General features: G+C 61.2%; 2 protein-coding genes across 5 annotated transcripts; one reads left to right on the top strand and one right to left on the bottom strand.

Moving 5' to 3' along the window:
- Window positions 1-25,350, top strand: Upf1 (UPF1 RNA helicase and ATPase). Of its 4 annotated transcripts, none has more exons than XM_013068719.2 (23): window positions 1-523; window positions 10,587-10,726; window positions 12,025-12,114; window positions 13,959-14,126; window positions 14,393-14,573; window positions 15,631-15,792; window positions 16,141-16,258; window positions 16,397-16,495; window positions 16,686-16,794; window positions 16,896-17,174; window positions 17,490-17,654; window positions 17,735-17,849; window positions 18,265-18,408; window positions 18,518-18,731; window positions 20,070-20,187; window positions 20,409-20,565; window positions 21,084-21,226; window positions 21,706-21,880; window positions 22,075-22,156; window positions 22,932-23,093; window positions 23,175-23,392; window positions 23,516-23,638; window positions 23,855-25,350. In XM_013068719.2, the coding sequence occupies exons 1-22, from the start codon at window positions 293-295 to the stop codon at window positions 23,633-23,635; spliced, it is 3,390 nt and encodes a 1,129-aa protein (XP_012924173.1). In that variant the 5' UTR covers window positions 1-292; the 3' UTR covers window positions 23,636-23,638; window positions 23,855-25,350. The 4 variants fall into 4 exon arrangements, with proteins under 4 accessions (XP_012924173.1, XP_004873450.1, XP_012924174.1 ...); XM_004873393.3 differs by having other exon boundaries at window positions 16,665-16,794; XM_013068720.2 differs by having other exon boundaries at window positions 2-523; window positions 16,141-16,225.
- Window positions 25,280-26,919, bottom strand: Gdf1 (growth differentiation factor 1). Its single transcript, XM_004873398.4, has 2 exons — window positions 26,586-26,919; window positions 25,280-26,297 (listed from the first exon to the last, which is right to left on the bottom strand). Exons 1-2 carry the CDS (start codon window positions 26,917-26,919, stop codon window positions 25,519-25,521), a joined length of 1,113 nt encoding a protein of 370 aa, XP_004873455.1. The 3' UTR covers window positions 25,280-25,518.
- Window positions 26,920-27,002: the final 83 nt, after the last annotated feature.

The raw sequence follows: 27,002 nt of genomic DNA, 5'->3' as shown, positions 1-27,002 counted from the left end.
CCCGCGCACGCGCACGGCAGCGTCGGCGTCGGCGGCGGTTCCTGCCCGGGGCTGCGAACAGCGGGCAACTCCGAGGGGGAGAGGTGGCGCTGAGGGAGTCGGCGAAGGCGGCGGCAGCAGCTTGGCGCTCGTGGCTGTCAGCCCAGCTCGCGTTGGGGCGGGCAGTTCGGTTGGAAGCCTGCGCGCTCGCGGGGGCGGCGGCGGCAACGCGAGGCCTGCGGCCTAGGCCTCGGCGCAGCGGCGGGCTCGAGTGTGGCGCGGAGCCGGCCCCAGGGCCCCGAGCGGCGGCACCATGAGTGTGGAGGCGTACGGGCCCAGCTCGCAGACTCTCACCTTCCTGGACACCGAAGAGGCCGAGCTGCTGGGGGCCGACACGCAGGGCTCCGAGTTCGAATTCACCGACTTCACCCTCCCCAGCCAGACGCAGACGCCCCCCGGCGGCCCCGGCGGCCCGGGCGGGGGTGGCGCTGGGGGCCCCGTCGGCGCGGGCGCGGGCGGCGCGACCGGACAACTCGACGCGCAGGTGAGCGCACATGGCGGCGCCGGAAGCCGCGCGGGTCCCACCTCTCGGGCCGGCCCGCTCCTCCGAGCCCGGCCCGCCTGCCCCGGGCCGGGCTGACCCGGGGCTCTCCCGCCCGTTCCGCGATCTGCCCGAGTCTCCGATCTCAGGTGACCAGAGCCCTGTCCCTTTCCGGGTGTGTCTGAGTTGACCTGCCCTGCTCGCGCTCTCTGGCCCGCCCGAGGTGACCCGTCCCCGAGTTCCTCAGCGCTTGGCGCCGGGGCCTGCTCCAGCCGGGCCTCGTCTCTGGCCAAGCCAGTCCGCCCGCCTTCCCCTCTGTGAACGCATCCTCTGCGCGCCCCTGGCTCCCCATTGAGGCACAGGGGGCGCCCGGGTTCCAATCTCCGTGGCCTGGGGACCCTAACTGAAGAGGGCCAGGCTCTAGCAGTAAAGACAAGATTTTTGCCTCCCGTGGTTGATCCACACACTCTCGGGCTACTGAGATTATTCAGGAGGCAGGTTGCGTTTTGTTTTTCCTCCTTGGGTTTGTTGCCTGTTGCTGAAACCGACCCGTTACGTAACTCTCCAGCCCTGTCCCCTGTTGTGGAAAAGTTGGGTTTGAGTTTGTTCCTCCAGTGGGACAGCAGTAGTGGTTTTACAGAAATGAGTGTGCCACGTTGGAAACTTACTTTGGTTGATGAGGCTGTTAAGTGAAGACTGTTGAGGTATTTTAAATCGGGGTTTGGCTGGTGAGAATTATCCGGGGCACATCCTGGGCCTGGGTTCCTGCCTGAGCTGTGGGAAGGGGACTGATTGAGGCCTTCGCCTGCGGTGCTGGGGAGTACGGCTGTCACCCTCCACATCTGATTGTCCTCCAGTGGCTTGCTTGGTGCCTGGCAAGGTTTATTTTTCTGAGTTTTCTGCCAAGAGGAGATTCAGGGCTCAGCTTGTCACAGGTGTCCCTTGATGTCTCCTTGTGCTCTGAGGCTGAGGGAGCCACCCCATCCTCCGCCGGAGTGAGCTCAGACACTTTCTGGGGTGCCTGGGGCCTACATACTAGGTGGTTGAGTCACTCCTGTGGGTAGACCACCCACTTAGGCTTTCTTTTAGCCCCTATTCGAAGGAGAAAACATTTGACTCATTCTAACCCCAAATTCCTTAAAATAGAAAGCTTGCTGGGTTGCGGCATCAAGGAGAACAGGTGTGCGCGTCTAGGTTTTTCTTTTTCAGTTTTATTTACATTTGGCAAATGGAGATAGGCAGAGGGGTGTTTGCCTGGAGACATGGTCCAGCTGCGTAGGCCCCGCCTCCTTGTAGTTTCTCTACTTTGTAGACCTCTCTGGTTCCCCAGCTTAAAAACTGGGGGTGGCAGTTGTAATTTTGTTCCTTTTAGATGTGAGGAAATCGAGCTCCACGGGTGGATACGGCCAGACCATGCTGGGTATTCGTTGTGTCCAGCGCGAGTCTGAAGGCTCAGGCTCAGGGCCTTTGGGTCGGGCAGCCGAGGTGGTTCTGTGATGCAGGGAGCTGGGGTGGGGCGAGGGGAACGTAACAGTTTCATTGTGAGTCCACATAACACGACAAACCTGTGACAGCTCTGAGTTCTGCTGTGTTCTGTTGGCACTTAATGGAGGGGGTGCTGCATGCCTTTCTCTTTGAGTTGAAAAATAATCCATTCCCCTTCCTGCACCTGATGCTGAGCTGTAGGAACCGGAGTGGAAACCTCCATGGAGATGAACGTGGCGGTTGAGTTCTCAAAACACCAAAGGGCCTGTCCTCCCTTGTCTGAACTCCAGTGACCCGCCTACCTGTAGCCACCTGGGTTCCTGCTTGGGAAAGGGCAGTCTGCCATCCACTGTGTCAGGAGGAGGAGCTGAGCTGGGGATAGGAAAGGTGGGGATAGGAAAGAGGGGGCGAGCTGACTACCCCAAGTGCCGTCGGGACACTCTTCCTTGTTGTCCTTGGGTGCTGTGTAACCACCAGGGAGACTCAGCTCCGCTCTGCCTTTTGACTTTTTCCTGTTGGGTGAGCAGCTGCCGGCTCTCAAGGGCAGCCCCTTCGGTTGCACAGCAGCGTTAAAATTAAATTTATGTACCCTACAAAGCACACGTGTAAATTCACAAGTCAGGATCTGTTAGTGGATTCGGAGTTGAACAGCCCTCACCAAGATCAGTTGTAGAACATTTAGAGAGAAACTACGTCTTGGGCTCCCAGTCCTCCCTCCCTGACCCCAAGCCACCACTGGTCTTTAATTTTATGGCTACAGATTTGCTGCTTCTGGACGTTTCATCTCTGGGGGTCATGCTGGGTAGTGTTGGGTACCTGGCTTTTGTGTGTGTGCAGAGGGTGCTAGTGAAACCGAGGGGTGTGTGCCTGCTGTGCAGGCCCTCCACCACTGAGCTGCACCCTCAGCCCTGGACCTGGCTTCTTTCGCTTGGTCTGATGTTTTCAGAGTTCATCCACGTTGTGATGCCTTTTCATGACCAAGTAATATTCTATAGTAAAGAGGGACCTACCTATTGGTGGCCACTTGGGTTGTCCACCCTTTGCCTGCTGTGAACAGTGCTGCTGTGAACAGGGGTGTCCAAGTGGCTGCATAGATGTCTGTGGTGACATCATAGGTCTTGTGGCACCTCTGCAAGTAAGCCTTTAAAGAGTACTACCCTGTTCTCCAGGGTCTGTCCAGTCCTGATGCCAGTTCTGCCTGGACCAATTTTACACAGTGGATTTTCCCTTAAAGTCTGTTTAAAGGTGGAATGTGTATGCCAGCTGGGTGGGAGAACACAGTGGGGCTGATTCTTGCCGGACCCGGAGTGGTTCACATAACATTCATTTTCTTGGTGTGAGATAGAGCCTGGAGATCCGGGAGGAAGGTGCTGATACAGTCCTAGCAAGAGAAAGGACAGTTGTCTCTCAGAGCGGCTTACCCTTTCCTGGGCCCTTCTGCTTCCACGGGAAGGACACCTCGGAGAGCTGGGGTCGGGGACCTTTTGGGCTGGCCAGCTCTATTTCTTCCTCACCGCTGTTGCTATCTAGTCTCCTCCACACAGTGGCGTTAGGGTGAAAACCAAAGAGGAGGAAACACTGCCCAGTAAGCTACTGACATGCTCGCTGACACGTGCATGGCTCAGAAAATTACTCAGTGGGAGAAGCCTTTAGATAGGTGCACACACGCGCGTGTGTCACAATTCTGCCCGCTTCTGGTTCTGGAGGCGCCCGCTCACTGCCTTGAGGGGAGCAGACCCTGGGGAGGGCGGGAGCCACTGTGGCCGTCAGTGGTATGGGTGGTGGTGTGCATGTGTACCTGTGTCAATATGTGTTGCGTGCTGTAAACACTCCATCCATGTGTGTCAGTACACCTCAGTGGGACTGCCGCTGGGATTCCCTCGGGAGACCACTATGCTTCCATCCCAGCGGCTCCATTCAAGTCTGAGGTGGGCAGCCCGCGAGAGGGGGGCCCCTGTCCTGTGCCACATGTTCTTCTCTGCTGGCGGCTACAACCATGGCCCCACACTCAGATTTTCCTCGGGAAGGCGGAGCTGCTTCCCTGTTTTAAGAGCAAGTTCTTTTGCTCCTCATGCACAGCCCCTCCCCAGCCACAACACTCTCCATGTGCGCTTCTTCCCGGTTCTTGTCTCGGAGATTACAGTCGGGCTGGCCTTTCCTCGTAATGAAATACTTAGGCTAAAACCCATATGAAAAGTTGCCATCTGCAGTGTGGTTCAAACCTTGTCCTGAGCATTGTCACAGTCCTGGCCAGCTCTCCCAGCGCCTCCTCGTCAGGTGAGCAGACTGGCTCCTCTGGCTGCCGGGCCCCGAGCCCGTCCATGGCCACACTGCCCCAGGTTCGCTCCCTGCAAGTGGTGAGTCGCACATGCGCGCTTCATTCCGCCCCTTTCTGCTGAGCAAACCTGCACGGCTGTGACTGCAGCACCTGGGAAGAGGTGCTCTGCTCAGAGGAGTGGAGCAAACACGTGGCTGGTGCTGTCCCTGGCCAGTGGAGAGGGACTGGCCATTGCGGTTACAGCAGGCTGGGGCCACAGCTTCTGGTTTTAGTCCCAGTTTTGTTACTCAGATTCAGTGTGACAGGAGCAGCATCGTCGTACCGCTGTTAGCTAACAGAGTTCTCTCTCACCAAAGCTAAGTTGAGCAAAAAGAGACACTTTTCTCATTGCTTCTTCGAAGTCCTTCTGCGGAACCCTCTTGTTTACTGTGTACAGGTCATTTTTTAAGTAATCTCCCAGAGTTATGCACCCATCCCATTGCCAGTGGGGCACTCTGTGGTTTCTTTCCCTCGCCTCCCTGCTCTCCACCTTAGCTCCTGGGCTCTGCCGCTGCAGGTCCACAGCTCCAGTGTTGGTGCCTCTCAACAGTGTTGTGGTCTGGCCGCCTAGTGGGCCCATGTGTGGGATATGTGTCCCCAGGGGCAGGCCTGTGCCCGGTGTCGAGATGATGGCTCAGCCCTCGAGGATCCCTTTGTGGTGGCTTCTGTCTTTTGTGCCATCCGGGTGGCTGTGGGCAGTGGAGCTGGTGGCGCTGTGGAGAATTGCACAGCTACCCCACTTGGCGCAGTGAGGACCCTGGAGTGTGTGTAGCTTGGGAGCCTTGTGGTCCCCAGAACAGGAAGTGGCTGCTACGCAGGAGGCCTTTGTGCTTAGTGGTCCTGGTGTTGCTTCGGTGAGCATGCTAGGTACAGGGGTGGGCATGGGGTGTGCATGGCCAGGCCTGCGGGGTGGCTGGGTGCTGGGTGAGTGGGGCCAGGGCTGAGCGCAGGGTGTGGAGAGCCCCACACACAGGTGGAGTGGCTGTGTGCTGTCTCCACAGAGGGCGAGCACTAGAGCAGGCCGGCCCCAGGCTGAGTGGCCCCGTGGCAGGGCAGCGCTGTCCTCGAGGCTTCCCCAGAGCAGTGTGTGCACAGGCTGGAGGGGCGTGTTCAGGTTCGCGATTCAGGACTGGAGGCAGTGTGCCATTTCACCAGGGGAGTGGCTCTTCGTGGTCAAGACAGTCCAGCTGGTGGAGAAGGGCCACACGCGTGGCTGTCCGCCAGGGACCCAGAGCTGAGAGGCCAGCCCAGGGGAGCAGGCAAGGTGGTGGCTTTTCACAGCTCTGCCCTCACACACTGCCCAGCCTCCGAGTCTTCCTGGGCAGAGAGCTTTCCTCAGCGCAGAATGGGCTTCCTCCCGTGGGAGCTGCTGGGTCCTGGGATCCCGTTGCTGGCTGGTAGCAAACTGCCTTTCTGTGTGTGTCGGTCACGTAGCAGCTTGGGAGCTGGGGACAAGGCCAGCCTTCAGGACCCCTGCCTGTTGCCAGGCTACTGTGTTGACAGGCAGGTGACTCGTGTCGCCCCAGCCCAGGGCGGCCCCTCCTTCCAGCATCAGGAGTGCAGAGCAGAGCACTGGACCACAGCGGGCAGGGACAAGGTCCCTGGCCCTCGGCTCAGCCACTGTGCTGTACTGCACAGCCGCCTCCTCTTGCGTACCTGAATCTGAGGGTGACACAGACCCTGGGCCCGCTGCCGCCTCCTCCTTCTCCTCCTCCATGTGAAAGCATTGAAGAGGAGTTCTCTAACACAGAGCGCGCACCCTGCAGCTTGGTCTTTTCCATGCAGCAGTTGTGAAGGTGTTCCTCTCCTCTGGTTTGCTTGCTTTTCTCTCCCTCTCTCCCTCTTCCCCCCTCCCTCCAGGGATTGAACCCAGGTCCTTTGCACTGAGCTACATCTCCAGGCCTTTTTATTTAATCGTGAATTTGTAAACAAGGTCCTGCTAAGTTTCCCAAGCTAGGCTTGAGCTTGCTGTCCCCCTACCTCAGCCTCCCCGAGTGCTGGGGAACCAGGTGTGGGCCGGCACGCCAGGCTTGCAGGTGGTTTGCAGGCAGGCTCTGTCTCGCCGGCTGCCCCAGGTCCCTTTCGCCCCACAGTGTGCAGCTCGCACCCTAGAAGTAAAGGAGCGTGTCCCCTTCCCAGTGCACTGCTGCTGCTAGGCAGGCGTCTGCAGCGCTGGTCTCGGGTCATCCCATATGTGGAGCCCCTCACTCCACTACTGCTTCCTCCTGTGGGCCCCAGGGGGTCCGGCGTAGGGGGGCTAGTGTCCCCAGGTCCCCTTCCACAGCAGCCCCCCCATGCTTCCGGGTGGGGTTGCTTCTGAGTGCTGCTGTGAGGAGGCCAGGCCCCCCTGCAGCTGAGGAGGGTCCATCTCGGGGAGGCCGACCCCAGGGCTGTGAGGGGTGCTGGGAGCCGCACTGAGCAGGGCTGTGCTTCCACACAGCTGATTGGTGAGCTGCTTTTGTCCAGAAGTAATGTGGAAGGCGAGACTCAGCCGGGGGCCACTCTGCTGGGCAGGAAGTAGTAGGTCACCTTTTTGTAGGTTGAAAATGCCCAGATCCCAGTGCATCCACGTGGTTCACAGGGAGAGGTGAAGGCAGCTGGCAAGACCACAGGTCGTTTGCTGTCAGGATGGGTTCTGTCTTTGGAGGACACCATCAGGGCCCCGGGAAGTCCTTGTGTGTTAGGCGCGGAGCTCCTGAGGAGGCTGCGTGTAGTGTATCCCTGGGGTCTACCAGAGGCTTGGAAGGAGGAGCTAGGCACGTGCAGAGGAGCACCCGTGCACAGGCGCAGCCACTGGGTGAAGGTGTGTGGCAGCCGCTTCCTACAGGGTCAGGATTTTTCAGAATAAAAAGCAGGGAAATGTCAGGATTGTTTGCGGCCCCCATGCTCCACTTTAGTCCCACACTAGGAGAGTACATGATGAGTCACTTTGCATCTTAGCCTTCAGGATTTGGGAGAGAAGACACATTCATGTAGCCAGCACTGGTGGAGTCTCCTAGCTGACAGCGGGGAGCAGGACAGAGATGGTTGGGAGAGCCTGCCTGAGAAGTGTCACGTGTCTAAGACTCTGACGGGCATCAGGCTAGCCATGCTGAGGCCATGGGGCAGCGAGTGCAAAGGTCCTGGGGCGCTGGCACAGGCCGAGGCGGAGCCATGCAATGCTTATGAGGTTGCAGTGAGTCTGTGGTCTGAGAGTTCATGCCAGCACATTCAGGGGTAATTTTTGCATTTTGCACTTTGCCTCTGTGGGAGTGGGTAGTTTGCTTTCTTTTTCTTTTTCTTCTTCCTTCCTTCTTCTTCGTCGTCGTCGTCATCATCTTCTTCGTTGTCTTCTTCATCGTCTTCTTTGTCTTCTTCTTCGTCGTCTTCTTCTTTTTCTTTTTCGTCTTGTCTTCTCCCTACTAGTTCAGGCTGGCTGCCCAGCCTCCTCTGTAGGAATGAAATGACTTTTCTCCATGCTGCTCTCATGCATGGGCTGAGTTTTCTGGAAAGTCACTGTCTCTGTCAGGAAGCGCCCAGACCTTCATCAGCTCGAGGGCTCTCGGGTGGACCTTGCCGTTTCTGTCCTAACCAGGTTCATGTGTAGAGCCAGGACCAAGGACTTAGCCGCCCAGCCTGGGCCCTTGTGGGCTGGGTAGCAGGACTTGTTGCTCTCAGAGGCTGTGTCTAGAGCAGAGGGATGCGGACTGTTCCTGAGCGCCCTTGAGGCAGGGGCTGCAGGAGGCCCTGCCACCTCTCCCTGCTGTCTGGTCACTGCCATGGGTCACTGACCTCCTCTGTACCGAGTACTTTCCCTTAGTACTTTTTTTTTTTTTAATTTATGATCTGGGAAATGCCATCATTTACTCCAGATATTTTTTTTTTTTTTTGTACCGGGGATCAAACTTGGGTCCTTGCACTTTTGAGGCAGGCAGCGGAACCACTGAGCTAAATCCCTGGCCCATCCTTACTACTTTTTTTTTTTGGTACCAGGGATCGAACTCAGGACCTTGCATTTGTGAGGCAGGCGCGATGCCACTGAGGTACATCCCTGGCCCCCTTAGTGCTTTTCAAACTTACTTGATGATGTTTTCTGGGTCCAGATGTATTTTTGAAACTTGTCAGAGTGGTGGGAGAACTAACAATCCAGCTATAGAAGTCAGCTGGTAGCTGGGTATGGTGGTGCACGCCTGTGATCCCAGCACTTGGGAGGCTGAGGCAGGAGGATCACTGTGAGTTTTAGGCCAGCCTGGGCTACATAGTGAGACCCTGTCTCCAAAAAAAAAAAAGTCAGCCGGCTGTGTGACCAGATCACAGCTGTCGGGTGTGTACGCATGTGTAGAGTGCCAGCCAGTCTGGCTGGAGGACCCACTGGGGCTGAGGTCAGGAATCTTCTCTCCAGCCTGTCCAGTTTTCGAGGGCTGAGGCAGTGTGCCTGACTTCACATCCCTGCGTCCCTATGGTGCTGTCTTCCAAAGGCCCCAGAGCAGATGGGTTTTCCTGCTGGTGTCACGCCTGCGGCCCATCCTCTGATCAGACTTCCAGCCTGTGCACCCCTGGGCAGGAGAAGGCAGGGCGCTGTGCAGGAGCCGGGGGCACACGGTTGTCTATCATCCCTCCTCCAGCCAAGTCGTGCTCCATGCCACCAAGGGCACACCTCCCCCTCGGGGTTGGAACCCCGGGAGCGCCACTGGGTGGGGGTGCTGCACAGCCTTCTGGAGCCTGCTGAGAAGTGGAACTTTCCTGCTGGAAGCAGCCGCCTTGAGGCCAGACAGTAAGTGTGCTAGATGCTGGGGGACAGGAAGTGACTCTGGCTGTGGGATGCAGAGGCCACTGCAAGCTTGTGTGCAGGGCAGCTGCAGGCTGCTGCCCACTCAGGCCAACCCCAGTCCTGCCGCCACGCGGCACCCCAGCCAGGCGCACACTGCTGAGAGCCGGGGCTGCGTGCTCGGAGAAGGCGACAGCTGTGGGCAGCACCTCGCAGAAGCACACGGGCCATTCAGGAGGGGCCAGGGCCTGAGTAGGCAGGCGCAGCCCAGGCCCCGTGAGGTGCCACCAGCACTCGTCTGCAATGATGGGGGCCATCAGTGACGGCGCCTGTTGTGCATGAGAGGGTGTGAGCTGTGGGTGGGTGGGGTGTGATGGGGACTCACTGGGGAGCTGGCCTCAGACAGGCGACTGTGACCCCCCTGCTCAGGCAGCAGTGGCCGCTGGAGCAGCTGCTCACGCATTCTACTGGGTCAGCTCACCCGGGCCCTGAGGATCCGTGTCTCAAGGAAGCACCCGGTCAGCAGCGCGTCCTTGCACACATCTTTTTTTTAATTTAAATATGTATCTTTATTGGTACATTTTAGGTATAAAAATACATTTACATTTATCATTGGCTGTTTGTACCGGAACATGATGCATCTTAGTTTTGCTCACACATCTTGAGGAGGACTGGGAAGCAGGGCGGGAGGTGTCCCTCCACCACGTCCCCACACAGGCCTGCGCTGTTGCGGACAGCTGGGCAGCGATGGGTGTTACAGTCTGGGCTGAGCGTGGGGTAGACAGGGTTCCCAGCGGTCCTTGTGTGCCACAGCAGCCCTGGAGAAGCCCGGGCCTTGGGGTCTCATGGTGGCGGGACATCGGGGCAGGCATGGCTGAGGGTGTGGGTGTGGGTGTCCCACCCTGGGTGGCATGGCCTCTTCCAGGACGGGCTCCTAGATTCCCTATGAAGGAGACCTACTGCCTGCTCGGTACTTTGTGTCTCCACTGCGTTCTCGTCATTGCAGTGCGGTGCTCCTTGCTGCCGACCAGCCCTGTAAGGGGTGAGGTGTGAGGCGGCTCCCACTTCCAGGCCAGTGGGCTGTGTGTCCCAGGTGGTGTGTCCTGGGTGGCAGCGTCATGCACGTTCACAGGGCTCTTCAGGTGGCCCTGTGTGCTGCCTTCCAGTGTGGTGTCGTGTGCAGTGAGGCTCCAGCCTGGCATCTGTGCTCCCTATGCTGCTCAGTCTCTGGGCTCCTCCTCGTCTGCCGGGGCACAGCAGCGCACCCGGTGCTCAGAGAGCCCTGGTGGCCACAGGTGGTGCCACTGGGGTGCTCGTGTGGACTTGTTATAAAGTCGACCTGCTGCTTGTGGCCCTTGGGCCAGGAAATGAGCATTTCCCTCACTACCCTGTTGTGGGCCACAGACTGAGCTCTGTGGCCAGTGGCCCAGACCAAGCGTACGGTAGTTGGGGGTGGGGCCCAGGCATCACAGGAGGCCACATGCCTGGGCCCCGCAGGTGACACTGCCTCCCCCCAGGTTGGACCTGAGGGCATCCTGCAGAATGGGGCCGTGGATGACAGTGTGGCCAAGACCAGCCAGCTGTTGGCCGAGCTGAACTTCGAAGAGGATGAAGAAGACACCTACTACACAAAGGACCTCCCCATCCACGCGTGCAGGTGGGCGGAGGCGGGGGCCTGGGGCGGGGTTGGGACATCCCCTGCCACATCTGGGGGCCGCCCTCACACTGACTTGGGCGCAAGAAAGTTGCCTGTAAATGTCCCTGTTACTGGGGCTCAGCACCCTCTGACACCCTGAATTCACCAAGCTGGGGCACTTCCCCTGGTCCAGGGAGGCGCTCTGCTCATGGCCGCTGGGTGCCTGGGGCCTGGGAAGTGGGATGGCGTGGCCTTGAGGGCTCGGCAGCTAGCGGGAGCTGCAGGAGGCCTTCCTCTGGGGTGCACAGTTCTGGGGACAGTGGGGCCCATCTGGTGCAGACCTGCATGTCCCAATTTGGAATTCTCAGCTCCTTCCATCCCTTCCATTTGGGCTCATTCTTGGCTTTTTAGTCCTCTTACACAAAGGAATTGAGACCAAAGGAGATGAAAGGACTTTGCTCAGGGCACCCGGCCAGTCAGGGCAGCCGGGGCCCAGCTTGGCTCAGACTCCCGGCCGAGGCACGCTGCCCCTTGTGATGTGTCCACCAGGCTGTCCCCTCTGGCTGCTCGCTGGCCAGCTCTCCTGGATAGATGGCACCTCTTCCCCTGCTTTCTGGGCGACACATTGTGTTTTGGCTCTTTGTTGGTGCTGTGATTTGCGAGTGTTTTCTTGAGTGTGGTGGTGTTTCTGCTGCGTGCAGAGATGCCGTGAAATCGCCCAAGGAGAGCTGTAGGGGCTCAGCTGTGCAGTGAGGTGGGGTTCTTCCCTCTTTCCCCTTGGAGTAAGGGCTGCAAGCTGGGGGAGCTCCTAGCTCAAGGGCATTCTGGTGGAGACAATCTTGGGTTCGTACACAAGCATAGCTATTGGAGAGCCAGTGTTTTAGTATGTTGAGTTTCCGAAACCCCCCTGGGGGGTTCCTCTGGAGGCGCTCCTGGCCTGAGCTCTGGCCTTGGGGCGGCCCCGCAACTAGGGCCACACTGTTCCCTGGAGCACAGCGCCCTCTGCTGGAGACCGCTCAGCAGGCTGCCTCGCTGCGGGAGCCCCAGCGCCTGAAGCTTGGGGCTGGGGGAGGAACTGGAATCGCCTGGGAATGGGAGACCCCTGTACTTGGCTGGGTGCCCCCCACCCCAGCACCCAGGCTTCCTGGGTCAGGAGGCTTGTGAAGTTAACCCATGGGATTCTGTTACTGGGCTTGTTGGGTTTGAGTATGTGTTTAATGAAAAACTTAAAAATGTTGTAAGAGGAAGGAATTTTACATCCTGCCAAATTAAAACCAGAGAGCAACCTTCCAGCTTTAACTGATGTTTGGACTTTTTAGTTACTGCGGAATACACGATCCTGCCTGCGTGGTTTACTGTAATACCAGCAAGAAGTGGTTCTGCAACGGCCGAGGAAATACTTCTGGCAGGTAGATAATCAAGCCATGCATGTGTCTTTAATCAGCGTGTGCTTGGATTTGTGTGTAAATTATGGAAATGTTGAAGCAAAGCACAATATAAAATCATGCTAACAAACCTGGTTTTTTTCTTTTCTGTGACTGGTTTAACTTGAAACAGATGGTGGTGTGTGAACGCCTTAATGTATTTACCCTTGATTTATTCTCTGTGGTTCTTTTATTATCCAAGGAGGCTTGGGTTAATTCTTCTTCCCTATGTTTGTTTCTCTCTGCGAGATGAGTGGGGCACGCCCGTCCCGGGGGCCTGTCCGGCTGCTCCCAGGGTGTCCTGACACTGGGGGTCAGGGTCCTGAGAAGGCTTACCCGACCCAGGTGCTGAGCCGTCCGCTTACACAGGTTCGCTTGACTGTCGGTGTAGGCCTTCCCTTCCTGCTGTTGATGGCAGCAGCTGCGGCAGGATGGTGTCTTCCCGGGGCTGCGTTGGGAGAGGCTCCGGGGCCTTGCCTGTCTGTGGTGGCCCTGCTGGTGAGAGAGACCCTTAGGGCTGCAGGGACATGGGCGGGTCCACTTCGAGGCTGCATGGGCAGAGCAGGGGCTGCAGGTCCTGGGCACCCTGTGGCCAGCAAGGCAGCGGAATCTTCTGAGGATCATGGTTTGGAGAGAGAAGGTGTGACAAAAACAGGGCACAGGCAGGGGCACTTGTACAGAGCCCCAGGCCTCCTGTGCCCGCAGAGGAATGTGGACAGAGAGGGTAGACCTCATGTCCTCTCAGCAGGCAAAGGAGGGACCGATGTCTTAAGCAGTAACCGAGCCTCTAATGGCTGTTCACAATATTCTGGATGATTTAAATGTTGCTCTGTTGGCATGAGTTCTCTCGTGCAGGAAAAACAATAAAATCACACTCTTCTTAGCTGGCAACCCTGGCTTCCGGTCAGCACAGCCAAGAACAGGGAAGTGAACAGGGCTTCCAGGGAGAGGCGGCAGAGAGCCCCGCTGTGTGCTGTGCACGGCCTGGCCGGGAGAGCAGGCAGGCGCCTGACTGAACAGCTGCTGCAGTGCTGAGGGCCACACCGGTCAGAACGCAGAGGGCTTCATGGAGGCACCAGAGTTAAAGCTTGTGAAGGGCAGAGGTTTCCAAGCAGACAGAGAAGGCGCTGCCAGGAGGCCGGGGGCGTGCTCAGCGTCAGCGTGCGTGGTTGGGGAGCCCTCTGCAGATGAAGCCAGCGGGCCCTCAAGTGTGGCCAGCTCGGCTCTGGGCGGCTGTGTCCTGGCCATGTCACAGGCAGCAGGAAAGGAGCAGCGGCTGAAAGGGTGTCTGGCATAGCCCTGACCCCCTTGCTGTCTTCACTGGGCTCTGGCTTCTAATAGGTTCGGTTATTAGGACTTCCTGTCCTGAAGTCAGTCAGGGGGGCTGTTGCTCCTGGAAGTAGGCACTGGGGCCATCAAGAAGTGTTCTTGAAAGACTTGGAAAGCCGCAGCACAAGACTGTGAGCGGGGGACGGGGCCTCGTGGTGGAAACCTCGCTGTCCCAGCGCGTGCAGCCCTGGCCCCAGCCACAGGTTCAGTGCAGCCCGATAAGCTGGATTTCAGAAGGCAGGAACTGGGCAAACACCCCCAGGAACCACGTGAGCCTCGCCGAGAAGCATTCCTTACAAGTGGCTGGAGTTGGGGTTGCGTTTCCCACTCGGTGGGGAGCTGGTGAGGGGGGCCGCTCCTCGGGGATGCCAGATGGATGAGGTGTGACCGCCGCTGCTAACGGACCATGAAGGGTACCGGAACTCTAACAGGGCCCGAAGACTGGAAGTGGTGAAAAGCCAGACTTCGGGTGTTAACTCTCTATCATTTCCTGGTTTCAGCCACATTGTAAATCACCTCGTGAGGGCAAAATGCAAAGAGGTGACCCTGCACAAGGATGGGCCGCTGGGGGAGACAGTCCTGGAGTGCTACAACTGCGGCTGCCGCAACGTCTTCCTCCTCGGCTTCATCCCCGCCAAGGCCGACTCGGTCGTGGTCCTGCTGTGCAGGTGAGGAGCTGGCTCTTTGGGGCTGGGCCTGCTCAGTGTCCAGAGATGATTTGGGATGTGTTCTGGCAAAATCATAGAAACAACTCCCTAAAAGTCTCTTCTGAGTTTTAAGAGCTGAGAGCTCAGTTTCGTGGGGAGATGCGATTTATTACTGGCAAGTGAAGGTAATGCAGTTGCCTAGTAAAGCATGGGGACGGCCCCTCCGGCCACAGGGCCATCGAGGGGCAGGCACAGTCCTGACGGGCTCTGGCCCTTGGCCTCCACAGGCAGCCCTGCGCCAGCCAGAGCAGCCTCAAGGACATCAACTGGGATAGCTCGCAGTGGCAGCCCCTGATCCAGGACCGCTGCTTCCTGTCCTGGCTGGTCAAGATCCCCTCGGAGCAGGAGCAGCTGCGGGCACGGCAGATCACAGCCCAGCAGATCAACAAGCTGGAGGAGCTCTGGAAGGTGAGGCTGCAGCGCCAGCCGGCTAGGACCCTGGCCTTGCCCAGCGGGGCTGTGCTCATCCCAGTCTTTGTTTTCTTGCTGGGAGAGGGTGTGGGGTAGAAGCAAAGTTTAGGCACAGTCCAGTGGCAGACATAGCATGAAGTCAGGCAAGGCCACAGGTGTGAGTAAACCCAGGGAGCACTCTGCATGGCGGCGCAAACCTGTAATCCAGCTACTCAGGAGGCTGAGGCAGGAGGATCCCAAGTTCGAGGCCAGCCTGGGCAACTTGGTCAGATCATGTCTCAGTGAAATTGTAAAAGGGCCTGGGGTTGCAGCTCAGTGGCAGAGTGCTTGCCTGCATGCAGCAGGCCGTGGGCACCATCCCAGCACCACAGAGACTGAGGGAACAGCAGCCCTGTAGGAGGGAGGTGGGGCAAGGTACCACAAATAGGGAAAAAGGAGAGGGTCTCGGGGGGGCGAAGAGCAGGGTTCCTGCCACCTGTCCCGGGCCCGGCCCTTCTCCTGGAACCCCCTCTCTGGACCTGAGGGCTTTGTGGTCCTGTCACTCCTACTGACAGGGTTCATTGACACCCACAACAGAATCTTAGCTAGGATCTGAATTTTACTTGGCTCAACTCAGAGTGTTTTCAGGCGCTGTCTGGCCTGGTTCCTGGGCACTTCCTGTTGCCCAGGTTACCTAGCTGCTCCTGGGCACTGTCCCATCTTCTGGTGCATTGTGATCAGGGTGTCAGCTGACATGGCGCTGGGCCGGAGGAGCCACCTGCCGCAGGCGCCTGGCTACACCCTGAGCTGTGTAGGCAGCTTCAGCCAGATGCTGGTGCCCTGTCACCGTGGTGCAGGGACACTGGGTGGGGCCTGGTCTCAGCCTGGTATCCAGCTCCCTTGTCACCAGGGCTGTCATTGCTACTTGTGGCGTGGCCATCACTCATGCTTGGCCAGCAGGGGGCACCTGACCTGACCCTGGTGCTGTGTGCTGTGTCCCTCTGCTCCCTGCCGGGCCCTTGCTCCTTGTACGCGAGTAGAGACAGGCTGAGCCCGGTGCTGTTCTCATCCTCAGGAAAACCCTTCGGCCACCCTGGAGGACCTGGAGAAGCCAGGGGTAGACGAGGAGCCGCAGCACGTCCTGCTGCGCTACGAAGATGCCTACCAGTACCAGAACATCTTCGGCCCCCTGGTCAAGCTGGAGGCCGACTATGACAAGAAGCTGAAAGAGTCACAGGTGACCTAGCCTTGTCCTCACACAGCGTCTCTCCTAGGCTCAGGGCTGACCACCCACCTGGAGCCGCACCGCGGGAGCGCGTGCCGTTTGTGATTCAGCAGAAGTCGCCCGCAGTCTGCTTTACAGCTTTACCCACAGCCCGAGAGCCTGAGCTCGTGCTGGGGCCCAGGCAGCCCCGACTTCCTCTCTCCCTGCAGGCACCCTCGTGCCCCACAGAAGCCCTGTGCAGGCGACACTTGCTGCCAGCTTGGCCGGGACCTGCTCTGGGCGGCGGGTCCGTGCACCCCAGGTCCTGCTGCGCAGCTGCCAGCCTTAGGCTAACGGGGCTCTTGTTTTCCATGTGTTCAGACGCAAGATAACATCACGGTCAGGTGGGACCTGGGCCTTAACAAGAAGAGAATCGCCTACTTCACTTTGCCCAAGACTGACTCTGGTAATGAGGATTTAGTCATAATTTGGTTAAGAGGTGATTTTAAGTTTTAAAATATTTGTGACCATAAGTAGCATAAGATTCCTAGTTCGCCCTTGTACAGTGTCCCTTCGTTTGCGTCCTCGCGGGGAAGTGTGGCGGGTGTGGGCGCTCACACACGTGCTCTCCTCGCAGACATGCGGCTCATGCAGGGGGACGAGATCTGCCTGCGCTATAAGGGGGACCTGGCACCCCTGTGGAAGGGCATCGGCCACGTCATCAAGGTCCCTGACAGTATCCTCTGCACAGAGGGCCTGGTGGGCCCTCCGCCCTGGGGAGCACAGGTGCTTAGCCCCGGCTGGCCGAGGCAGCCAGGTGTTCGAAGTGCTGAGCAGGAGGGCGGGAGGCAGGCAGACAGATGCAGGGCTGCCGGGAAAGGGCGAGTCGGCTTTGAACGAAGAAGCAAACTTAACTCAGCGCCCAGATTACGGTGATGAGATCGCCATCGAGCTCCGCAGCAGCGTGGGCGCTCCCGTGGAGGTGACGCACAACTTCCAGGTGGACTTCGTGTGGAAGTCGACCTCGTTTGACAGGTGCCTCTGCCCTCCGCCCTCCACCCTCGGGTGCCGCTGGTCCCCTGCACTGTCACCCTCTGTGGTCAGGGTCGGGACCTGACGCAGGCCTTGCCCTCCAGGATGCAGAGTGCGCTGAAGACCTTCGCGGTGGACGAGACCTCCGTGTCAGGCTACATCTACCACAAGCTGCTGGGCCACGAGGTGGAGGACGTGATCATCAAGTGTCAGCTGCCAAAGCGCTTCACTGCGCAGGGGCTCCCCGACCTCAACCACTCGCAGGTATACGCTGTGAAGACCGTGCTGCAGAGGCCGCTCAGCCTCATCCAGGGCCCGCCTGGCACGGGGAAGACCGTGACATCTGCCACCATCGTCTACCACCTGGCTCGGCAGGGCAACGGGTATGCGTGCGGCCCTGGGTGAGGCGGGGCCTGGTGGGTTGTGGCACGCACGTGATGGCAGCGTCACCAGGCTATTGGCACGCGACAGCCAGGCCTGCTGCCTCACTGTGCAGCCAGGTTGGTGTGTCCCGCATTGTGTTCTGCCTTGGTGTCTCGGAACTGTGCCCTGTCGGACGGACAGGAGGATGAGGGTGGTGTGGGAACAGCCCAGCAGGAGACCGGAAGCCGGGCCCCTGGCTCATCTGTGCCTTGCAGCATCCACCAGCCTTTGCGGGGCTGCTCCGCACAGACACGAAGGCACTTATCTCCTTGCAGGCCTGTGCTTGTCTGTGCCCCAAGCAACATCGCCGTGGACCAGCTGACGGAGAAGATCCACCAGACGGGGCTGAAGGTCGTGCGCCTCTGCGCCAAGAGCCGTGAGGCCATCGACTCCCCGGTGTCCTTCCTGGCCCTGCACAACCAGATCAGGAACATGGACAGGTGGGCATGGCGGCCAGGCACCCTGGGCGCACACAGCCAGGCCAGGCTGCTGCCTGGTGCTCACTTGAGTGTGCCCGTAGCATGCCGGAGCTACAGAAGCTGCAGCAGCTGAAGGACGAGACCGGGGAGCTGTCGTCCGCTGACGAGAAGCGGTACCGGGCCCTCAAGCGCACGGCGGAACGGGAGCTGCTCATGGTGAGCCCCGGGTCTGTGCAGCCTCCCTGGGCCCCTCGGGGCAGCTGGGCATTTTGGCCACACAGCCAGGGGTGCCCAGGTCTCCCAGGCCCTCGGGACCTGGTCTGCCTGAGGCCGGTCTGGAAGGGTCTGTCCCACTCCATAATGACCAGCCTGCCCACCAGGCTGGGGTCTAGGGCTTCATGCAGGTGTGCCTGCTCAGCTCTGCCCCAGACGCTGCACAAGCAGCAAGGCACAAGTTCCCACTCTGTGAAGACCCCACTGCTGCCCGAGTGCAGCCCTGAAAGCTCCCGGCCACTGCTGCCTGACCGTAGACACCATGCAGGAGGACGGCCTGTTTAGCCATGTCAGGGAGGCGTGGAAGGGACCCGGGACACTGGCCGAGTGGTGCCTGATGCCTCTGTCCCCACCCCAGAATGCTGACGTCATCTGCTGCACCTGTGTGGGCGCCGGTGACCCGAGGCTTGCCAAGATGCAGTTCCGCTCCATCCTGATCGACGAGAGCACCCAGGCCACGGAGCCTGAGTGCATGGTGCCCGTGGTCCTTGGGGCCAAGCAGGTGGGCCTGCCGCTTGGGTTGTGCCATGTGGACCCTGGGCCCCGGCCCCTGCCCTGGTGCTGGGCTCTTTGGTGCTTGAGGTTCCCAACGTGTGTGGCCTCTCCCACAGCTGATCCTCGTGGGCGACCACTGCCAGCTGGGCCCGGTGGTGATGTGCAAGAAGGCGGCCAAGGCCGGGCTGTCGCAGTCCCTCTTTGAGCGCCTGGTGGTGCTGGGCATCCGCCCCATCCGCCTGCAGGTCCAGTACCGCATGCACCCCGCGCTCAGCGCCTTCCCGTCCAACATCTTCTATGAGGGCTCGCTGCAGAATGGCGTCACTGCAGGTGACAGGCTCTGTGGGCTGGGGGGCACGGAGGGCCCCTGAGAGGCAGGCTGTGTGGGCTGCCGCAGAATGTGGGCCTGCAGAACAGGCTTCCATGGACTCGGGATGGCCTCTCAGCTGCTTGCACAGACTGGGGGCGCCAGGCCAAGGCTGCGGGTCCCCTGACATGTAGCACCCTGCCCACCTTCCCGTTGCTGGGACCATGCACTGTTGTTAGAAATGCCCTGGAAGAGCGAGGAGGACTGGCCCAGCCCCCAGACATCCTCCTTGTCTCCACGTGACAGGGAGGCGAGCGCCTGGGAGGCACGTGATGTGCAGGCACCTGCTCGCGCACACCGCTACACCAGGCACATGTCCAGGCACACCAGACCTGTGTGTTGGAGGAAAATGGCTGTGCGTGCACAGGCTGTTGTCCTGGGACTCAGGAGGCTGAGACAGGAAGAGTGCAGCTTTGTGTGAGAGCCCTGAAGATTCAAGTGTGCAAGTGACACTGAGGGGAAGCTTAGCGGTGCCTGGTGATTAGGGGTCCTGCCCATGGCGGTGACAGGGGGCTTGTCTTCGCCGCTGACGTGAAAGCAGTCACGTGTGGAAGCTCTGTGCGACTTGGGGCGCAGACACCCCACACACCCAGCACGAGTGTCAAACGGTCGTCCCACCTGCCAGGAAGGCCACAGGAGGCAGACTCAAGCTGGGCCCTCAGGATGCTGACCTGCCAAACTGGGTGCCAGGGCCCTGCTCCTTTTCTTGGAAAATGGCTACTTTTCATAGGAAATTGTATTTATAGTTAGAAGTTTTGTGCTTGTGTACAGCACTGGGGATTGAGGCCCCGGCCTTAGCACTGAGCTACATCTCCAGCCCTTTGTACTTTGAGACAGGATCTCACTGGTTCCTAGCTAAATTGCCCAGACTACCCTTGCACTTGGTGATCCTCCTGCCTCAGCCTTCCAGAGGGCTGGAACCATTCCTGGCCAGGTTTATTTTTAAACCAATTGTTATGCACTTTAAATTTCTGAGTTTTGAAATATGATTAACATAGAAGCTTCTCAGCTTTTCAAGAACATGAAGTCCTGCTTAGAGCAGCACTCAGGATCACTCTGGAGCCTACAGGGTTGTGTTTAGCCTGTGCTGCCGAGAACAGCTTCTGGGCCCAGGGAGGGGAGAACGCCATCTCTGCACGCCCTCCCTGAACGACCCTGCTCAGTGCTGGGCATCTGGGGCTGCACTGACCGGGCGTCTGATCGAGTCCCCTGTGTGGACTGGGGACCCCACGGGCTCCCTGGAAATGCCGTGACTGTCCTCTGAGGTGACACGTTGCCCCCCCCCCCCCCCGCCCCGGCAGCCGACCGTGTGAAGAAGGGTTTCGACTTCCAGTGGCCCCAGCCTGACAAGCCCATGTTCTTCTACGTGACCCAGGGCCAGGAGGAGATCGCCAGCTCGGGCACGTCCTACCTGAACAGGTGAGCACAGCCAGGGCCTGCTTCCGCTTTGCTGCCAGCGCATCTGTGTGCAGGGTGCTTTCTGTCTTGTGCCTCCCTGGAAAAGGATGAGGAAGCCGGGGCCTGGGCACCCTGGGTGTGGTGGTCGCCGCCAGCTGGACCTTGGCTGCTTCACACAACCCCCGAGGGCCCAGGTGCAGTAGGCAGTGCCCCCGGCCTCACGCCCTGGCACGCGTTCGCAGGACGGAAGCGGCGAATGTGGAGAAGATCACCACCAAGCTGTTGAAGGCCGGTGCCAAGCCTGACCAGATCGGCATCATCACGCCCTATGAGGGCCAGCGCTCCTACCTGGTGCAGTACATGCAGTTCAGCGGCTCCCTGCACACCAAGCTCTACCAGGTGGGCGCACGGCCGCCTCCGAGGGTGCAGACTGCCAGCGTGTGGCCAGGCAGGAGCCGAGGGGCCGAGTCTCGGGCGCGCAGGAGCAGCCGTTAGCTGGGTGCAGGGTCACAGCCCTGGGAGCCTGAGGCAGAGGACCGGGGGGCCAGGCTGCACTGGCTGCGCAGTACAACTGTCTCACGGGGCTTCCTTGGGGTGTTTTCAGGGCCGGCTGGCAAGGCTGGGGAGCGAGGGAGCAGCTGGTGGCCATGCCGGCCCAGTGCTCGTGCCTTTGCTACCCCGAAGTGCCCCGTGGGCCCTGGCCAAGAGTGCCAGTGCGATGGTTTCCACTCTGCTTCTTGGGTTTTCCAGACTCGAGTGTGTGTCCTTGATTATGGGGAGCGAGAGGAACCGGGGCGGGGTGCGGCTCACTCACTGTGGCGCCCTTGCCTGCCGTGTCCCAGGCACCCTCCCTGTGTTGCCTGCTCTGTGCGGCCGGAGGGCAGCTGCCCCTGATGTGGTCACCACACCCCTTTCAGGAGGTGGAGATCGCCAGCGTGGACGCCTTCCAGGGACGCGAGAAGGACTTCATCATCCTGTCCTGTGTGCGGGCCAATGAGCACCAAGGAATCGGCTTTCTAAACGACCCCCGGCGTCTCAACGTAGCCCTGACCAGAGCTAGGTAGGCCAGCACCGGACACCTCCACGCCTCTGCGCCCGCTCGGTGCTGTGCTCCCGGGTCCCGAGGCGCCTGGCAGGGCCCACAGCAGAGGGTGTTCGTGTCCTCTTGGACCTCTCATCTAAGGGAGGGTCTGGCGGCCCTCCTGGCAGGACTAGGACCCTGCCGAGTTGGTAGTAAGAGGGACCCCGTGGGAAAGGTGGCCACCGAGTGGGCAGGTAGCTGTCCCCTCACCAGCCGGACGTCTTGGGACGCAGCCTGCATGCCAAGAGGACTGCAGTGCAAGGCTGCGGCCCAGTTCTTCCCCCATTGTCACCCCGACCCTCAGCTGCCTCCCTGTCAGATGGCCCGCATTAGGAGCTGGCTGGCAGCGGCAGGGGCTTCGTCCCCAAACTCATGCACCTCCCAGGCCCGCCCATCCTCAGCCTGGATCCATCTGGTCTGCCGCCGGGCCTGACTGCCGTGCCTTGCTGGGCCTGCAGGTACGGCGTCATCATCGTGGGCAACCCTAAGGCACTGTCGAAGCAGCCGCTGTGGAACCACCTGCTGAACTACTACAAGGAGCAGAAGGTGCTGGTGGAGGGGCCGCTCAACAACCTGCGCGAGAGCCTCATGCAGTTCAGCAAGCCGCGCAAGCTGGTCAACACCATCAACCCGGTGAGCTGAGCGCCCTGGGAAGCCCGGGTGGGACTCGAGGGAGTCACACGGCTGCAGCTGGGTCCCTGCCGGAGGTCAGGAAACTGGCCCCCCGCTGCCAGAGTTCACACCCTGCCACCTCCAAGCCACCAGGTCTGTGGGAAGGTTCTCTTATGTTGACGCGACACATTCCTCCCCTGTGTGCGATTTTGCAGGGGGCCCGCTTCATGACAACTGCCATGTACGACGCCCGGGAAGCCATCATCCCAGGGTCCGTGTACGACCGCAGCAGCCAGGGTGAGTCCTTGTGCTGGGGGACCTGGCCGTGACTCTGACTCCCTCAGGCCACAGCAGCCCGCCTGAGGCAGGGACGCTTCTTAGTGTCCCTGCTGGGAGCTGGAGGGCTGGCGCCTTTCTAGCTTGGCATATCTGCCTGAGGCCCCCCGGGCAGCCCTGATCTCTGCCCTGTGCCCTGTGCTCGTCTCTGAAGTGCTGTCAGCCTGCGGCCTACAGCCTGCGGCCTACAGCCGGCCCTGTGGCTTGAGCACACTCTGCGGAGGGAAAGCCCCCACCCTTCACCCCGAGCCCCTGCCTGGCTGCTTCCCTGCTGCAGCCCAGCCCCAAGGAGCGGCCCCGGGCCGTTTGCTCTCCTTCCTTCTTGTCCCACCTGGCCCTCTCCCTGGCCGTGTGCCCAGCCATCATGGGCCTCACACCGTGGGCTGTGTTCTTCCATGACCATGCGCCCCAAGGTCCCTTTGACAAGGGAGCAGTGCTGTCCTGGGCCTGCTCCTGTGCCTCCCCGGCCCCTGCAGTGCCCTGGGTGCGAAGGTCCGCCTGCCTTTGTCCCCACGAGGACGCCCAGTGTTCGCTTGCTGTTTGGTGGGGCCTCATGGAGCATGAAGGGGTTTGCTACTGAAAGGGCTTTGCTGGCAAATGCAACGCAGGTTTCAGTGATCCTCATCAGAACCGAACGAGGGTGGCATTGGGGTCGGGGCAGACGGACCGCAGGCAGGACCAGCGTTCCAGTCACTGTCCCCAGGGCCTGACGCCTGACGCCCACTTTGTCCCACAGGCCGGCCCTCAAACATGTACTTCCAGACCCACGACCAGATCGGCATGATCAGCGCCGGCCCAAGCCACGTGGCCGCCATGAACATTCCCATCCCCTTCAACCTGGTCATGCCGCCCATGCCGCCGCCCGGCTACTTCGGACAGGCCAACGGGCCGGCAGCAGGTGAGCGCCAGCCACGCCGCACCTCGCCCCATGCGGCCCTGCCCTGCCTTTCGGGTCGTTGGACTTCTTGCTCTCTTTCAGGCCGGGGTGCCCCGAAAAGCAAGACCAGTCGTGGGGCGCGCCAGAAGAACCGCTTCGGGCTCCCCGGGCCCAGCCAGACCCCCCTCCCCAGCAGCCAGGCCAGCCAGGACGTGGCATCGCAGCCCTTCTCGCAGGGCGCGCTGACGCAGGGCTACATCTCCATGAGCCAGCCCTCCCAGATGAGCCAGCCCGGCCTCTCCCAGCCCGAGCTGTCCCAGGTGAGCCCCGCGCTGCTGCCACTGCCCTCAAGTCCTGAAGGGAACCCCGCTGCCCGCACAGGGTCTGTAGCCCTCCGGGGCCATGCACACCTCGGCCGCGCACTCTCCTGCCTTGTCTTTCAGGACAGCTACCTGGGTGATGAGTTTAAATCCCAGATCGATGTGGCGCTGTCCCAAGACTCCACGTACCAGGGAGAGCGGGCGTACCAGCACGGCGGGGTGACAGGGCTGTCCCAGTACTAGAAGGCAAGCGTCCTGTGCCTGCCCCCGGGAGGAGTCAGGAGCCGCGGCAGGGGCCCTGGACACGTGGGCCAGCAGTGGTGGGGCCCCTGGGCCCCTGCCTGCTGGGCTCGGTGCCCCCTCTGGCAGCGTGCGGGTCAGGGAGGTGCCGCGGTGCCCTGGGCCTGCCCCTGCGGCTGCTGACACCCGTCCTGTCCCGTCCCGTCCCATCCCATCCCACAGGTGGTGGCGGAAGAGCTAAGCTCCGTGGCTTAGTGCATCAGCATCTTATTCTGGGTAATAAAAAATAAAAATAAATGGATACCTGTTTTCCACTGCTAAAACTGAAGCACCACTGTGTGAGCAACAGGAGAGGGAGAGGAGCAGCCGAGGGAGAGGAGCCAAGCAGCGAGCGCCCCTGTGGGCACGCGGCGACGGCAGCGGCGCAGGAGAAGGAGAAGGGAGAGCGGGAGGTGGCAGCCGCAGGAGCCTGTCAGGCCCTGCCCAGCCCGTCACCTGGAGGCGCAGCCCGCCCGCCCGCCGCGCACACCTGGGCCCGCGACCAGGCGGAGGGAGAAGACCCTCATCTCAGAGTAGCCCTTTCTCTGTTTTTGTTTCTTTCTTTTCTCTTTTATTGAAAGGGGACTACGTTTTAGCAGGAAAAAACTTCGCATTTCTGTGCCCTAGCAGGCTCCTGGCGGTGGCCATGCCAGCCGGGCCCGAGGAGCATGGCTCCTGGACTGCCCAGGTCCCCTGGCCTGCGTTCTGAGGGGGTTCATTGAAAGAAAATACGGTGTTTGGGGTTTTTCTGTTTGTTTTTTTAAAGATTTTTCAAAGAAGTACTGAAAACTACTTTTCTAAGTTTGTGTCTAAGATCTTAGTGGTGGACCTGGGAGTCGTGAGCAGCTTCCAGAAACGAGGCGTCAACAGGCAGCACCTGGAGCCGGAGCAACGCCGACCGTGGTCTCAGGAGGATGGTGGAGGTCTCGCTTCAGGGCCTTTACGCTGAGGGCAGCAACCAGCCCAGAGGCCCAAGTCTGCCTCCGAGGACTGAGGAGATCGGCTGCCCCGCGCCGCCATGGACTGGCCGGGCCCTGGCCGCCGCTCGGAAGGTGCTCAGCCCACTGCACCCTCAGCCAGGACAGGCGGGGCAGGAGGTGCCGATGCCGGGCCAGTGGGTTTATCCCTTAGGAAGTGGTGGAAGGTGGCCGCCAGAGGGCTGGCCCCATCCCCGCAGGCACCAGTCCTGTGCTGGCCACGTGCTCGCGCCTGGCAGCCCAGCGCCTGCTGGCCCGGCTTGCCAACTGAGGGTTTGTGCTGGGGCGGCTCTGCCGAGGGGCCCGGAGCAGTCGCGCCTCTGGACAGACGCAGGGCAGAGGTGCAGAGGCAGCGAGGGTGAGAGCTGCTCCCTGCACGGGGTCCTCTTCCCCAGGCCCCGGCCCCGGCCTCCCCTTCGTGCACAGGGACGCGCCGGTCGCCTGCTATGGGCAAGGACGCTGCCATCCGCAGGCTTGTGGTTCCCTTTCGAAGGCCGCCGGAGGCAGCCCGGCTAGGCCCCACCGTTCCCGCCCGCTTTGCCTCCGCTTGTACCCTTGCTTTGCCCTCCACCTTCCCGGCGGCAGTCACCCTTTCACCAGTCGACAAGCATCCGTACCAAGGCAACGTAACTTGGTTTTTGGTCAATTTGTTTTAAGCTCTTTTGTCACCAATAAAATCTTAATAAACAGTTCCTGCCTTTCCATGAGGCTGGCATGACTGTGTGGAGAGCGAGGGCATGGGTGGGCCGGCGGGTGGAGCGGAGTGGGGACGGGCAGGAGCAGGGGATGCTGCCTCGGCAGGCACCGCAGACCGCTGAGGCCCGGGCCCTCCCCGCGCCAGGGACGAGGAGACCGCGGGGGCCCCTGCTGTCAGCGGCAGCCGCACTCGTCCACCACCATGTCCTCATAGTGCCGCAGGACCACGTTGTCGCTGTTGTCAAAGAAGAGCACGGAGATGGGCGACAGGCGCGCGGGCACGCAGCAGGGCAGGCCGCCGTTGCCGGGCACGGCCGCGTGCATGAGCGCGCGCAGCACGGCGTGGTTGAGCGCGGGAGGCGCCCCGGGCCCTGGCAGCGCGGCGGGCAGCGCACAGTGGCCCTGGCAGTAGTTGGCCAGGAAGCCGCGCGGCGCGATGACCCAGCGGTGCCAGCCCACCTCGCGGAAGCTCACGTACAGTCGTCGCGCGCGACATGCGCCGCCGGGGACGCCGCCCGCCGTGGGCTCGGCCTCGCGCCTGGGCCGGGCCAGGGGGTGGCACAGGCGCGGGTCTAGGGTCACCAGCAGCAGCGCGGCCTCGACCAGGCGCGCGCAGGCGGCAGGCGCTCGGGGGCGCAACACCAGCACCAGGCTGAGGCTGCGCGGCGTGGGCGCGTGCGGGGCCCAGGCGGCGACCGGCAGCTCGGCGTGCACCGGCGGCCCCAGGGCGCGCACCTCCTGGCGCAGCAGCACCGGCCCGGGGCCCGCGCGCGCCACGCTCAGCTCCCAGCCGCTGCCGGGTGCCACCCCCGGCCCCGCCGCCTCGAAGCGCAGCTCCAGGCGAGCGAGACTCGCATGCTCCAAGGGCTCCACAGCCGACAGGTCGAAGTCCACGGTCTGCTCGGGACACGGCTCCGAGGCCGAGGAGGGCTCCGGGGGCCGAGCGGGCGCACCTGGGAGGCAACGGGAGAAAGGTGAGCGCCGAGTCCCCGCCAGAGGGTCCCCGCCGAGGCGCCAGCTGCAAGGAAGGGGCGCTGTGGGGTGCAGGGGGCTGCCCCGCGGGGTCATCCGCAGGGACATCCGCGGGATGGTGTGAAGGGCTGGGGGCTGTTCTGAACCTCCAGGCGGGGTCCCCGCAAGCAGAGGCGCGGCGTGGGGACCCGGAGGGGCGCCCCTGTCCCCCCCTCCCGCCCCGGAGGTCTCGCCCTGGGCTACCGAGCCCCCGCGCAGGCCCCACTCACTGCGGTCCGGTATGTGGCGCACGATGTTCCCGGCAACCCCCAGCTCCTCCACGTGGCACGGTCTCGGGGTGGCCCCTGGGGACTTCCGTCGCGGGCCAGCCCTGGCCTCCTGGGGGTCGCGGCGGCGAAACAGGCGCCACATGAGCGGAGGTACAGGACGGGCCTTGGGGGCGCCCCGGGGCGCGTCACGCAGCCCGAGCGCCTGCAGCAGGGCGATGGCGGGGCGCGGGGGCTCGGGGGCGCTGGCCGCAGACGGCGAGGGCAGCAGGGGCGCCAGGAGCAGCAGCAGCAGGAGGAGGAGGTGGTGGCGGGAACCACAGCGCAGCGGTAGCATCTTCCGGGCAATGGCTGGGGACGGGGTCCCAGCGGCCAGGACCTGGGCTGGGGGCGGGGCCTGAAGGGCGGGGACCGGGTAGG

This window comes from Heterocephalus glaber, unplaced genomic scaffold, assembly GCF_053883595.1.
Source record: "Heterocephalus glaber isolate CG9 unplaced genomic scaffold, H.glaber_assembly_v1.0 deba00001761, whole genome shotgun sequence".
Lineage (NCBI taxonomy): Eukaryota > Metazoa > Chordata > Mammalia > Rodentia > Bathyergidae > Heterocephalus > Heterocephalus glaber.
Note: the sequence above shows the minus strand (reverse complement) of the source record. Positions and strands in the feature narration are given on the sequence as shown.

Coding starts and splice junctions, on each gene's coding strand:
- Upf1 (XM_004873393.3), top strand. CDS start 293: ATGAGTGTGGAGGCGTACGGGCCCAGCTCGCAGACTCTCACCTTCCTG. Junction 16,795..16,895: donor AAGTCGACCTCGTTTGACAG/GTGCCTCTGCCC, acceptor CTTGCCCTCCAG/GATGCAGAGTGCGCTGAAGA. Junction 18,409..18,517: donor TGGTCCTTGGGGCCAAGCAG/GTGGGCCTGCCG, acceptor CCTCTCCCACAG/CTGATCCTCGTGGGCGACCA.
- Gdf1 (XM_004873398.4), bottom strand. CDS start 26,919: ATGCTACCGCTGCGCTGTGGTTCCCGCCACCACCTCCTCCTCCTGCTG. Junction 26,298..26,585: donor GCGCCACATACCGGACCGCA/GTGAGTGGGGCC, acceptor GTTGCCTCCCAG/GTGCGCCCGCTCGGCCCCCG.